Raw genomic sequence first — 15,057 nt, 5'->3', positions numbered from 1 at the left:
ATATAATAGTTAGATGGAAAGACTTTTAATTTTTAAAACTGATTTTTTTATAGCATGAACTTCTATCCTTAGAATAAATTAAAGAGTTAATACAATAAGGCATTAAGTTAAAGTCCTTCCTTATCTTAATAGCTTCCTATCTTGACAGACAATGACTATTATCAGTTTCTTCTAGAAATGTACTAGCCATAAGCATATAAATATATTACATCTTTTATTATAGATTGTTTTTAACTATAAATAAGATCATTTTTTAATACTGTTCTGCAATAGGTTCTTTTTATTCAAGGAAATATCTTAGTCAACTTATTAATATTCTAGAGTCCCGGTACATGAATTTGTGCACAGGTGGGGCCCCTTGGCTTGGCCGGCGATCAAGGCCTGTTGGGGGGCCAGCCAGCCAGGGAGAGGGACCCCGGAAGGTTGGCCAGCCAGCCCCCCGATCGGGACCTAATGGGGTGGAGGGGAGGCCATACGAGGTTGGCTAGCAGGGGGGGTTGGGGGCGGGGGAAAAGGGCCATGGGAGGTTGGCCAGCTGGGGGGAGGTGCCACGGGTGGCTGGCTGTGGGAGCGCACTGACCACCAGGGGGCAGCTCCTGTGTCGAGCGTCTGCCCCCTGGTGGTCAGTGCACATCATAGCGACTAGTCAATTGGTCATTTGGTCATAACGGTTGCTTAGGCTTTTATATTTATAGAATATAGAATTAGAGTGCAAAGCTTTAGAAATATCAAACTGTTTGCCAATATCATATTGATATATTGTTCATTGTTTTATCTGTTTCATAATTAATTTTCCATTTTTTTGTTATGTTTAACCTGATTGCCATTATGGATAGTACTACTTGTATGTGTGATTACTGTTTTGGTATGGCTAACAATATTTTATATAAATTCCTTGCAAGTTGTATGAATTAAAAAGTATGTTCTTTTGTTTTTAAGAAGTTCAACAATTAGTTTTCTTAATAAATAACGTGACTATAAAAATTATAAAATACATTTATTCATTCAGCAAATATTGCATGAGTACCATGTACCAAGGAGTCTAAGACATCAAGATGTAGTGATAAATACGATAGACAAAGTCCTTGCTCTTATGGAGAGTATGTTATATATACAGATCGGAAGCTTATAATGACAAAATATACTTTAAAAGTCAAAAGGTAAACTTTAACCTTTTTTCTTATTGAGAAAAGGATGATGTTATGTTAGTGCTCTAACTACACTAGAAAATAATTTTCCATGGACTTTTCTCTTACAGCAGGTGTTTCTTTTAAATAGTTGTAAATTTTAGAATTAATTACTAATGTTATACATATGTCTTGAATCCTTAACTGATTAAGAAACTGGTTTTTGTTTTTCCTCCCAATAGTTATAAAATGTGGAGGAGAGGACATTGGACCTCATCTAGTTTACCATTCTTGTTTTTGATAGAGAAACTGAAACAAATCAAAAGATGGGAATCATAGCAAAGCACTTTTTTTCTCTTTAAAGGCCTTTCCCCAGCCTCTTCTTATTTCTTATAGTTAAATTTCATTTTCATACTAAAATCGTCACAGCCTTAGTTTGCACTTAATATCCAAGTACAACTCCAATGCTTTGTCTGAGTCAGAGGTGTGTCTCTAGTCTTAATGTCATTTCATCTAGGTCTTAGAATAATAGCAGTTTTATCAAATTATTCATTGAACAAACACTTTTAGTATGCATACCTGATACTTTATTATTCATTTTAGACCAATTTTATGAATAGATTGAATAAAATATTTTTTCTAAATTGGTTCATGCAATATTTGATAACCCTAAAGGAAAATCTACTCCAACTATTTGGGTAAAATGCAAGTCAAGTTTTGGATTGTGAAGGTGAGAAGATATTCTTCCTGTTCCAGAAATTAGCACATTATCTATAAAAGCCTTTAAATGAATATACAAAATATTTAGCCTAGAATTTTTAACTTTCTCCTTTCTTATAGATTCCACACCAAATCATCCATCACAAACAACACCAGCCCAAAAGAAAACTCCCAGTTCCTCATCTCGACAAAAAGATAAAGTTAATAAACGAAATGAACGTGGTGAAACGCCTTTACACATGGCAGCTATTCGAGGAGATGTGAAACAAGTCAAAGAATTAATAAGTTTAGGAGCAAATGTGAATGTGAAAGATTTTGCAGGTAAGACTTGTAATTAAATACTAATTATCAGGAACTAAAATTTAAAATTTATCTAAACAGGTTTTGAATACAATTTAATCTACATTTTTTTATTATTCTTGTTTTAAAAAAAAGAATTCTAAAACCTTACTTTATTACAGAACTGTTTTGGATTGTGTACATAAAACCCTGATCTTTACTACAATTCCATGTCAATAATTAGTCAGATTTTTAAATGTTAAATTTTTTTTTAGTTGACAGATTATAACATTTTAAAATCTTATTTAGGTTTTATTCTAGGTGAATTAGAGTTATATGATGTTTTCATAGCAGTTAATTTATAAGTCAAGATATTAACTTGAACATAAAGGACTATAAAGAGATGTGGTGGTGTTTTATTTTTTAATCCTCAAAAGTTAGGTTTTTCTTGAGAGAGAGAGAGAGAGAGAGAGAGAGAGAGAGAAACCTGACCAAGGATCAAACTTGCAACCTGGGTTTGTGCTTTGACTGGGAATCAAACCCAAGACCTTTTGTTGTTTGAGTTGATGCTCCAACCAACTAAGCCACACTGATCAGGGCAGCGGTGGTTTATTTTAGTTACTCAAATACATCTATCAGCCTTCAGTTCTACAACCTGCCTTTTTTTACTTAATGCGTTACAGATATTTCTGTCAGTACATACAGATAGTTCTACTTCATTCATTTGAACAACTGTATGGTATTGTATAGTATAGATTCTATGGACAATACTTTAGTGAACACTTGTAGAAATATCTTTGTGTATAGTTATGGTGGAAGGATTGTCAGTATTCCTGTTAGAAGGAAAACTGTTGAATCAAAGGGAATGCATATTTTAAAATATTTGAAATAGAGGCACATGACCCTCCAGAAAAATCTTTTATCAGTTTACCCTACCATCAAGAGTACTATAGAAAGAGCTCTTTTCTTCACATCTTCACTAAAAGTGGATATTATAGATTTAATTATTAGCACTCTGGCAATTGAAAAAAATATCTTTAATTTGGACTTTCTTAATCAGTAATGACAGTGAATATTTCTTGTATTCTATGATTGTGAGATTCAGTTCTTTGCCCATTTTTCTTATGTTTGGTAGTATTAATATGTAAGAGCCCTTCATTTTAGTGTAGATTTTAATGATTGAATATGTAAAGGTTTTTACTTTCTGTGGCCATGTTTGAATTTTCATTACAGTGTTATTGTACTAAAGTTTTTAATGTAATCATATAAGTTATTGTTTTCATTTTTGGGTTCTTTGGTATTTTATTTAAGGCGGCCTTTTCTGCCCCTAAATCATAAAACCATACCCTTATATTTTCTTTCTTTCCAAATTTTATTTTTGTTTTGCTTTTACACATAGCCCTACTAAAATACATCTGGAATTTATTTCTCTATTGGGTGTGAATTAGGGGAAGGGTGATATAAAATATCAACTTTAAAGAATGAACTTAAACTTGATATCTATCGGAAACCAAAAATTTGTACTTTTTTTTGGTCTAACAAATCACTTCCTAGCATTTATCTTAAATGTATAATTATGAATGTGCATAAAAATCCAATTGTATGGTTATTTGTTGCAGCATTTTTTCAAATTTTTAAAAATTAGAAATAATTTAAATGTCCAGCAATAGGTACTTATTTAAACAAATTATGGCATGTTCAATCAATGTGATACTATATTGTAGAAAAGTGACATGGGGGATTATTTTCATTGTAGTAAGTAAAAGAAGCAGGTTAAACAATCTTCCAAGTTTTGTTTTAAAATTATAGATATGAGAGGGAGAGAATCTAGTAGGATTTATGTTAAATTATTGAAATTATTGTATCTAGGTGTTGGAATTATAGGTAATGCTTATTTTGTGCTTTGTAGATTTTTGTTTCTTTTAAATTCTCACCCTAGGATATTTTTCCATTGATTTTTAGAGAGAGTGAAGAGAGAGGGAAAGACAGAAACATCGATGTGAGAGAAACACATTGATTGGTTGCCCTCCTGCATGAGCCCCAACCAGTCCTGGGCCGGGAAGGAGCCTGCAAACGGAGGCATGTGCCCTTGACCAGGAATCAAACCCGAGACCCTTTAGTCTGTAGGCTGACGCTCTATCCACTGAACCAAACCAGCTAGGGTTGTGCTTTATCGTTCTTATGTTTTCTAATTTTTCTTTCATAAACATATAACTTTATTTTAATATAAAAGTAATTAAAATGATAAATTTATTCCAGTTTAAATAAATATTAAATTCAGAAAATATTGTATTGATTTAACAGATGAAAGCCCTTAAAACAAAGGGGTTTTTGTTTGCTGAATAAAAGACCCTTACAAGGTTAATATTTTGCCTCTTTTTCTATTTTTTTTCTATTTTTTTCTATAGTCAGTTGATTATAAATTTTAGCAAGTTTATATTTATTGGATAAGCTTAAATGTTTAATATTTTGCCAAATAATTTAACTTTAATGGAAATAATATTATCACGAATAAACCTTCTATAAGATTAGTGGTGTTCCCAGGTATTTATTTCTTGTTCGTCACTCCTTTTTCTTTCTGTAGTATGTGCATTTAAAATCAGTATGTCACACATGCTTATGTATATGGAAATATATATATATACACACACACACATATATATATATATATATAATTATTTTTATTACAAGGCCAATCTGTCAAATAGCTAGATGTAGTGGTTAAAGTAGATGTTATTTACAATAAAAATTGCACAGTGTCATGCTCCCTATCTTTTTTTAGACTTGTTAATATTTAATGATCCCTCTATATATATAACATTTATTCCTGCATTTTAGTGAACTATATGCTTAAGTTAGTACTCTAACTTTAGGTTGGACACCACTGCATGAAGCCTGCAATGTTGGATATTACGATGTTGCTAAGATACTTATAGCAGCTGGAGCAGATGTTAACACACAAGGATTAGATGATGACACTCCACTCCATGATTCTGCTAGTAGTGGGCATAGAGATGTAAGTATGATAGAAAAATCAATAATAATTTTCAAAATATAAATTCAACCCAGAGTAATTTCGTTTCCTTCTTAGTCATGCGATCTCCTGTCATATTTCACTCATTGCCTTAATCAGCTTATCTGTATTTTGTTTCCTTTTATCTGCCTTTGAACTGTTAATTCCTATCATAGTCAGGTTTAGTATTATACTTACATAAAATTTATTTAATTTGATAATTAATTATATAGGTTGGCAAAATTTTATTTCCAGGCCATTCGCCACACAACTAGATATAGTGGTTAAAGTGGATTTTTCTTAGAATAAAAATTGTAGTGTCATACTGCCTATCTTTTTTTAGACTTGTTAATATTTAATGATTCCTGTATACATAACATTTATGCCTGCATTTTAGCTGACATTATTTTTCAGATGGTTTATTTGTATAATAATAATAACATGATATTATAATCAAATATTATAAATGCTCAAAATTAATGGTATCTCTAAACATCATGTTAGTAGTTTTGCTGTAATATTATGAACCATACTGGGTTGTAAGTTTCATTTGCATTTTCAACCTTTGGCATGTTGATATCAAAGCTAAACCATTCTTGGTGTGGGCCTCTTTGGATTCATCTTGTTTTGGACTTCTTGTCCTTCTTCGACTTGTGTGTTTATTTCCCTCACCAGGTTAGGGAAGTTTTCCGTCACTATTTTTTCAAATAGGTTTTCTTTTTTAAAAAACATATTTTTATTGACTTTAGAGAAGAAGGATGAGGGAGAGATAGAAACATCAGAGATAAAAGACAGTGATTGGTCAGCTGCCTCCTGCACGCTCACACTGGGAATTGAGCCTAGGCATGTGGCCTGACCATGAATCGAACCCCGACCTCCTGGTTCATGGGTTGACACTCAACTACCTAGCCACACCAGCAGGGCAGTTCTTTCTCTCTCTTTTTTCTTTTTTGCTCAGTCCCTTTACCCCGCAAGCCTCCTCACCCCAGAGCTGTCAACTCTTCTCTATTTATGAGTGTCTCTGTTTTGCTTGTCAGTTCAGTTTGTTCATTAGATTCTAGATGAGTGAAATTATATGGTAAAGGATAAATTTTTCTTCTTTTTTATAGCCAAGTAATATTCCATTGTGTAAATGTATCATAGCTGTTTTATCCCATCATCTACTGATGGACACTTGGACTGCTTCTAAATCTTGCCTATTGTAAATAACTGCAATGAACATGGGGGTGCATATATTCTTTCTAATTAGTGTGAGTTTGATTCGGGTTTCTTTATATGAATTCTCAGAAGTGGAATTGCTGGGTCATAAAGCAGTTCCTTTTTTAATTTTTTGCCATAACTTCATACTGCTTTCTACAGTGGCGGCATCAGTCTACATTCCCACCAACAGTGCATAAGAGTTCCCTTTTCTGCACATCCTGGGCAACACTTGTTGTTTGTTGATTTATTGATGATAGCCATTCTGACAGGTGTGAAGTGTTATCTCATTGTGGTTTTATTTTGCATTTCGTAACATTGAGCATCTTTTTGTATGTTTATTGGTCATCCATATCTCCTCTTTGAAGGAAGTGTCTATTGAGGTCCTCTGCCCATTCTTTAATTGGGTTATTTTTGGGGTGTTTTCTTTTTTTTGGCGTTGAGTTGTATAAGTTCTTTATATTTTGGATATCAAGCCCTTATCAGATGTATCAGCAAATAATGTTCTACCATTTAGTGGGCTGTATTTTCATTTTGTTGATGGCTTTCTTTTTTGTGCGAAAACTTTTTAGTTTGATGTAGTTCCATTTATTTTTTCTTTTGTTTCCCTTGCCAGAGGAGATATATCAGAAAAAAAATACTGTCTGAGAAATGTCAAAGATTTTACTGCCTGCCTATGTTTTGTCGGATATTAATGATTTCAAGTCAAACATTTAACTTTTAATCCATTTTGAGTTTATTCTTATGTGTGGTGTAAGGTGATCTAGTTTTATTTTTTTGTACATATCTGTCCCTTTTTCCCAGCACCATTTATTGAAATCTTTAGCCCATTGTATGTTTTTGCCTCCTTTGTGAAATAATAATTGACTATAAAGGCGTTGGTTTATATCTGGGCTCCCTGTTCTGTTCTCTATATCTCTATGTCAGTTCTAGTACTTTTTTGATGGAATCTTTATAGTTCTCTATTAATAGTATCATGTCATCTGCAAATAATGACAGTTTTACTTCTTCCTTTCCAGTTTGGATGTCTTTGTTTCTCATCCTTATCTGTTTACTGTGGTTAGGACTTCCAGTGCTATGTTAAGAATGATGAAAGCAGACACCCATCCCTGTCTTATTCCCGGTTGAAAGAGGAGCACTTGCAGTTCTTGCTTATTGAGTAGTTTAGTAGTAATTTTGATAAGGTTGTGGGAGGACAGCAGTACCACATTTTCTTTCGCTGCCAATCTTGACCAATCCTTATGATTTTCTTAATAAAATTTTATTTTTTCTGGCTTACTGTATGATAAGAATACAGTATGTAATATACAAAATATGTGTTAATTGATCATTATTGGTAAAGCTTCTGATCAACAGTACACTATTAGTAGTCAGGATTTGGGGGGTCAAAAGTTATATGTGGATTGTCAGCTGTGCAGGGCTGGCATCCCTAATCCCTGCATTGTTCAAGGGTCAACTGTATATGTTCCATGAAGCCAAGGAACTTGTTATGCTTGTTTATTGATGTATCTTCAGAACTTGGAGCAGTACTTGTTAATAGGTTCTCAATAAATAATTTATTGAATGTATGATGAAAAGGGAAGAAACTGATGAGATTCACTGCTAAAATTGCCCAGTTTACATTTTAAGGAGGAAATTTCTTTGTAGCAGGTATAATCATCAGATGGGGGGGGGGGCAATGAAAATGAAACTTGAAGAGAGTAATCATGATTTAGAAGAGACACACTGTAAGGAATGGAGGCAGAATAAATGAGGCAGAATGATGTTATGAATGTTATCAAGAGAATGGTTAAAATGATAAAAAATATGAAGTGACTAAATCTTCCTACTATTTAATTCAGATAGTGAAACTGTTACTTCGTCATGGTGGAAATCCATTTCAAGCTAATAAACACGGAGAGCGTCCAGTGGATGTTGCAGAAACAGAGGAGTTGGAATTGCTACTAAAAAGAGAGGTGCCTTTATCTGATGATGATGAAAGTTACACAGGTTTGCTTCAGATAATCTGTATTCAACTATTTGTTTGACATGATGTTTAGTAGGACGTTTTACTTCTACTTTATAGTACATAAAATGTTTGAATACCTTACAATAATGCTAGCTAGCTAGTAAGACTGGTGAATTTAGTAACCTAGTTATTTGCTATATGTCCTCTGTGTAAATGGAGTCATGATGCCATTGCCCTATTTTCATGATTTTCTTCCATAAATTGCTGATATTACATTCAAGCCCATTGTAGAACCTTTCCCCATTAATAGCTACCACCACTGCTCTTCTGATTTCTTTACATTCTTTCATAAATTAGAGATACACTAACCAAACCCTTTCTGTCTTTACGTGGCATTAATGAATTGTCTTTACATTTTTAACTTTTGTCATTTAGGTGGTTGAACTCTGGTCATTGTTTAAAGGTAGGGGCACAGTTTCACAAACACAATTTTTAAAAGGAAGAGCCAAAATAATATTTCAGAAAACTTTTGGTGTACTCAGAATTTTTTTAAAACGCATAAACAGTTTAAAATACAACAGAAAAAACTTCCTTGTAATTGAAGAAAATCTTTTGTGTACAGACTAGAAACATTCACCATGTTTCAGGTAAAAATCCATTAAAAAGAATTTAGTAGGTTTCATAATTGACCATATGTCCAAAATATCTAAAGAATTCCTAGGAACAGTTAAGTCATATTGCTATTATATTGTTATATGTAAGGGAATAAAAATCAAACCACACTCATTTAATCTCAGTCACTGCCCAAAGGCAATAGAATGACATCTATAGTTTTGAGGCAAAAAAGGTCTATGATATAAACATCTGTACTTTTTTTTCCTTAATTGAGGAAGAAGTGAACATTATATTAGTTTCAAGTATACAACATAATGATTCTGTATTTACATATATTGTGAAATGATCACCACAATAAGTCTAGTTAACATCCATCATTATACATAGTTAAAATTATTTTCTTTTTCCTTGAGATGAGGACTTTTAAGATCTATTCTCTTAGCAACCTTCAAATATGCAATATAGTATTAATGGTAGTCACTATGCTGTAGATTACTGCCCCATAAATTATTTTATATTTAAGTTTATACCTTCGATGCTCTTCATCTGTTTTGCTCACTCCCACCATCCTCAACTCTAGCAACCACCGATCTGTTCTCTGTAACTGTGAGCTTACTTTTGTTTTTAGGTTTCACATATAAGTTAGAATATACAGTACTTGTCTTTCTCTGGCTGATTTATTTCACTTAGAATATACCCTCTAGGTTCATTCATGCTGTTGCAAATGGCAAAGTTTCATGGCTGAATATATTCCATTGTGTATATACTGTATACTACACCTTATCTATTCATTCGTCTATGGATACTTAGGTTGTTTATCATATCTTGGCTATTGTAAATAATGCTGTTCTGAATATGTGGGTGCATATATCTTTTTAAATTAGTTTTTGGTTTCTTTGGAGAAATAACCGAAATTGCTGTTTTCTATATGGGTATACCAGTTTAAATTTTGATCAGTAGTGCACCAGTTTTCTTTTATTTCACATTCTTACCACAACTTGTTATTTTTTGTCTTTTTTTATAATTGTCACTCTAACAGGTATGAGATAATATCTGATTGTAGTTTTGATTTGCATTTCCCTGGTGCTTAATGATGTAGAGCATCTTTTATGTACCCATTGGCCATTTGTATGTCTTCTTTGGAAAAACGTCTATTGCAATCCTCTGCCAGTTTCTCAGTCATTGAAATCTTCTCTCAATTTTTCAATTGAATTGTTTGTTTGCTGTTGAGTTGAATGAATTCTTTATATATTTTAGATATTAACCCCTTATCATATATATGATTTGCAAATATTTTGTTCCATTCAGTACATTGCTTTTCATGCTATTGATGATGTCCTTTGTTATGCAGAAGTTAAAATCCCAATGTTTTATTATGAAAATGGTCAAAAATACTGCAAAGTACAAAGAATTGTACAGTGAACACCATGTACCCACCAACTACATTTTACAGTTAACTTTTTGCTATAGTTCCTTTACTACATTATCACATATATCTCTCTCTACCCTTCAATCTATCTTATTTATTTTTATTTGTTAATTTCTCTTTATTGTTGAAAGTATTATAGATGCTCTCCCCCTTTTTTTCCCTTTGACCCCCTTCACTCTGCACCCACCCCTCCCAGGCCTTCACCACACTATTGTCTGTGTCTGTGGGCTATGCATGTATGCATATAAGTTCCCCATTTAATCCATCTTAATTTTTGATGCATTTCAAAATAAGTTGCAGACCTCTAAGTACTTTAGCATGCATTTTATTCATTAACTAGTTTCAATTTTTGTGTATGAATTTTTTAGGTAATATTTATATTTGAGAAATTAATAATTTTTTTTTGTTGTTGATTTATTTTTTTTTTAATTTTATTATTTATTACAAAGGATATTACATATGTGTCCATTTTTTCCCCCTGCCCAAATAATTTTTTTATTTACTAAAACATTCTTTTAGTTTTGAGAAATTCATAGACCTATATAATTCAGTCTTATAAAGATACAGACTATATCATTCCAGCAAGTTTCTTTTTTTATTTTATTTTATTGTTTTCTTATGCTGCCCCTTCTTACTCAATCCCTGCCCCTACCTGATCATGTATACTCTTTATGGTAAATAAAGATTAGGCAGGAATCACTAATAGATAAATCTAGTTGAAATTTTTTTATGAAAAACAGGAAATTTACATTGTCTTCTCCAGTTCTGAGAGAGGAAAGGATAAAAACCAATGGTTGTATAGTGGAGAAATCAAGCAGCACCTAAACTGTGATCAAAATTAACATCTTCACCCCTGGCTGGTTTGGTTCAGTGGTGGAGCATTGGTCCACGGACCAGAGGGTGGAGGGTTCAGGGTTCTATTCCTGGTCAAGGGCATGTACCTGGGTTGCAGGTTTGAGCTCAGCCATTGTCTGGGCTTGTGCAGGAGGCAACCAATCTGTGTGTCTCTCTCACATCAATGTTTCTCTCTCTCTCTCTCTCTCTCTCTCTCTCTCTCTCTCTCTCTCTCTCTCTCTCTCTCTCTCTCTGTTTTTCCCTCCCTATATTCCTCCCTTCCACTCTCCCTTAAAAAAAATCAGTGGAAAAAATATCCTTGGATGAAGATTAACAAATAAAAAAAAAAAAACATCAAAGGAGAGACAAATGCGCATCATGTATCTCCATATATGATTTCATGAAAAGGGTACATTATCACTTTTGTGGCTTTCTGAGAATGCATAATTATGAGGAATGTTCTGGGTTTTTTCTTTTTAAGACTGGTGAAAGAGTAAGAAATGGCAATGTCATGAAAAACTAAAAGGGCAATAGAAATGTTCCAGACAGAGATAGTAAATTAAAGGCAATATCTGTTCCAGACTGGATCCTGTACTGGAGAGGGAAAATGATTATAAATAACATTATTAGATCATTTAACAAGGAATATGGACAGTAAATTAGTGTTGTATCATTGTAAATTTTGAAGTTGACAACTGTATTTTGTTGACAAGAGAATATCCTTATGTCTTAGGAAATACTTATTTCTTAGGAGTTACTCACTGACGTAAATAGGGGTAAAGAGCCATGATGTATATAATTTGACCTCATCTAGTTCAGGAAAAAAATATTTGCATATATAGTGCAAGTAAATTATAAAGCAAGAGAATGAAAACATTAACAATGGGCAAAGCTGGATAAAGAATATAAAATTTTTAGTAGTTTTTATTTTTTAATTTCTGTGAGTTTGAAATTATTTGCAAATAAAATTTCAAATATATACAAATACATAAAATTGCCTTGCTTTGTCCATTGAAAAGATCTAAAAGCATTGATCCCAATTCCAATAATCTTTCCTAGTGCCCAGATTATAATCTTGACATGCTTTCTACTAAAAGAAAACCAAGGCTTTTTAGAAAAAAATAGGTGATTTTAAGTCTGGGATAGGAAATATATAAGATGAGCTGTCAACATCTTGTCATTGCTGATTACAAGGAAGCTATGAAAGATTACTATAAGGTTTTGTCAAAAGGCCTTAGGAGACAACTTAGATCAGTTTCCAATTGACCAAAGATGGGATAGTTTGAGCTTCAATAAGGCTATTAATAATAAATATTTGAAATTGATTAAATAAGTTTAAATCCATAGTCCATGGTCATAATTATTTTAATTAATTTATCATAAGAGAACCAATTTATTTTAAAAATTAGGCATAAATAAAAGAAAATAATAAATTATTTATCTTTTCTTACATGAACTCTGTCACTGGGTAACCTCATTATAGGTGAGAAGTTTTTGGTTTTGGTCTTGGTTGTTCTTTAATATGTTTTTATTGATTTCAGAGAGAGGAAAGGAGAGGGAGGAAAGATACAGAAACATCAATGATGAGAGAATCATCAATTGGCTGTCTCCTACATGCTCCCTACTGGGGATCAAGTCCGAAACCCTGGCATGTGCCCTGACCAGGAATCAAACCATGACCTCCTGGTTCATGGGTTGACCCTCAACCAGTGAGCCACATCGGCTGCGTGAGAAGTGTTTTTTAAATAAGGTTAATGCAGGTAAAAAAGAAAATAGTTTGACCATTTTGTAAACCACATATCAGTTAATATGTGTAAGCTTTGAGCATCAACAGTTGCTAACATTAGATTTTTTAAAAAGAGGGGGAATAAAAGCATTGCATGCTCCCTGCTGAAAGAACACATTACACTACTATTCTTCACTCCTCAGGATCCAGCTGCCATTTTCAGAAAATACCAAAGTCAGAGGAACATGCTGCTGAACTGCACCAAGCAAAATCTAGACTGTGGGAAACTCAAATGGCTTTGATTTTTCAAGAGATAAATTGTATGGGAATGAAAAAAGAAGAATCGGTAGGGGAAAAAAATGTTAATGTTTAAAAGTCATACCAAAGTTGAAAAATAGGCAACACTAAAAAAATAATGTATTTAATAGGTGATTTATACTTCTCTGGGGGAAATTTGTACAAAATTTAGTTAAAATAAATGGCACATACAAGATCCAGAATATTCTTTAAAAAATATGTTTTTATTGATTTTAGAGAAGGAGGAAGGGAGAGGGATAGAGAGATAGAAACATCCATGAGGGAGAAATCTCAATCTGCTGCCTCCTATATGTCCCCTACTGGGGATGGAGCCGGAAACCTGGGTATATGCCCTGACCGGGAATCAAAACATGACCTCTTGGTTTATGGGTCAACACTCAACCACTGAGCAACACTGGCCAGGCAGGATATTTTTTTAATTCAAAGAAATTCTTATGTTAAGGGGAAACCTAATATGTTGGGGGTTTTTTAATCCTTGCCTTAGGATATGTTTATGGATTTTAGGGAGAGAAGAAGAGAGAGAAACATCGATGTGAGAAAGATCTATCTGTTGCCTCCATATGTGCCCCAACTGGGGATTTGAACCCACAACCTTTTTGGTGTATGGGACAATGCTCCAACCAACGGAGCAACCCATTGGGGTCTGCTAGGTTTTTTAATAGTTTTGAGAAGGGTCCAGCAATAGTGATAGTTCCTTTATTTTATCCAAAAGTGGGACTAATTATAAAATGAGGAGACCAGGGTTGGAAGGGTGAATAAAAAGACAAAAATATAACATTGGTTGAAGCAGTATTTATTAGTGGTAATGTTAACAAATGGAGCAACATCCCTTTTAGTATATATTTTCACCTTCCAGTAAATGTAAATAAACTCCTTAAGTGTTTGGTACAAAGATATTGCTCAATAAATATTTGTTAAATTGGTGGAGAGTGGTTACTGGTTCTTAGGGATTTTTTAGGACTCTCCAAATTCCACAAATCCAAGAAATAACTGAACCTGTAAGCTAGGCTCATTCATTACTGAGACTGTAAAAGTTTGAGAAGACCTAGAATCAAACAACCGGAACGGTTCCTCCTGGTGCTTCAGCTGCTGGCAGTCACAGGTGTGAAGGCCACTTTACCTTCTACCTCCAGCAGGAGGGCTGCCTCTTAGACTACTCCAATATGGGGTTTCAATGAGTTATCGAAGAAAGACAACACTCCAAGAACCTAGAAACCTAAGAAAACAATCATTTGAACAAACAGAATGTTAACCCAGATCGTTCAGCAAACAACAGAAATGAATACTTAAGAAAATTCAGTTATAGCTCAAAAGACATTTTGGAGCTAATAAAAAAAACAAAAAACATGATTATACAACCAGACAACTCAGTGGATGAGTGAGAAATGATCATTGTTTGGACTTAAATTATTATTGGAAAATCAAGTAAAATAAGTCCTCACAATACAGCAGTATTATAGAGAACGACTTCTTAAAGAAGATGAAAAATACTTAGAAAATAAATCAAGGAGACCTAACAGATCTCACGTGAATAATTTTTATGGGAATTTAAAAGGCAAATAAAGGTGGAATATAGTCCACAATTATACAAATAGAAATTTTTCCCAAGCTGAAGAAAGCCTAAGTTTTAGTGGCAGATAAGATCCCAAGAAAACAGAAACACCATTCAGAAAGGATATATGCACGCCTATGTTCATAACAGCACAATTCACCATAGCTAAGATTTGGAAACAGCCTAAGTGCCCATCAGCAGATGAGTGGATTAGAAAACTGGTACATCTACACAATGGAATACTATGCTGCTGTAAAAAAAAAGAAGGAACTCTTACCATTTGCAACAGCATGGATGGA

At 33.3% G+C, this 15,057-nt stretch overlaps 1 protein-coding gene across 6 annotated transcripts in view; it reads left to right on the top strand.

Moving 5' to 3' along the window:
- The window catches only part of ANKRD12 (ankyrin repeat domain 12), an 84,695-nt gene that overhangs the window by 31,934 nt on the left and 37,704 nt on the right, over positions 1–15,057 (top strand). For 5 of the 6 annotated variants that reach the window (XM_006763276.2, XM_015563597.1, XM_006763275.2 and 2 more), the window contains 3 exons: positions 1,968–2,168; positions 5,000–5,142; positions 8,178–8,325. In XM_006763276.2, coding sequence (XP_006763339.1) covers positions 1,968–2,168; positions 5,000–5,142; positions 8,178–8,325 — 492 coding nt within the window. Of the gene's footprint in view, positions 1–1,967; positions 2,169–4,999; positions 5,143–8,177; positions 8,326–15,057 lie in introns of those variants that run through there. The other variant, XM_015563598.1, reaches the window with a different exon arrangement.

The sequence above is a fragment of the Myotis davidii genome, unplaced genomic scaffold, assembly GCF_000327345.1.
Source record: "Myotis davidii unplaced genomic scaffold, ASM32734v1 scaffold78, whole genome shotgun sequence".
NCBI lineage: Eukaryota > Metazoa > Chordata > Mammalia > Chiroptera > Vespertilionidae > Myotis > Myotis davidii.
Note: the sequence above shows the minus strand (reverse complement) of the source record. Positions and strands in the feature narration are given on the sequence as shown.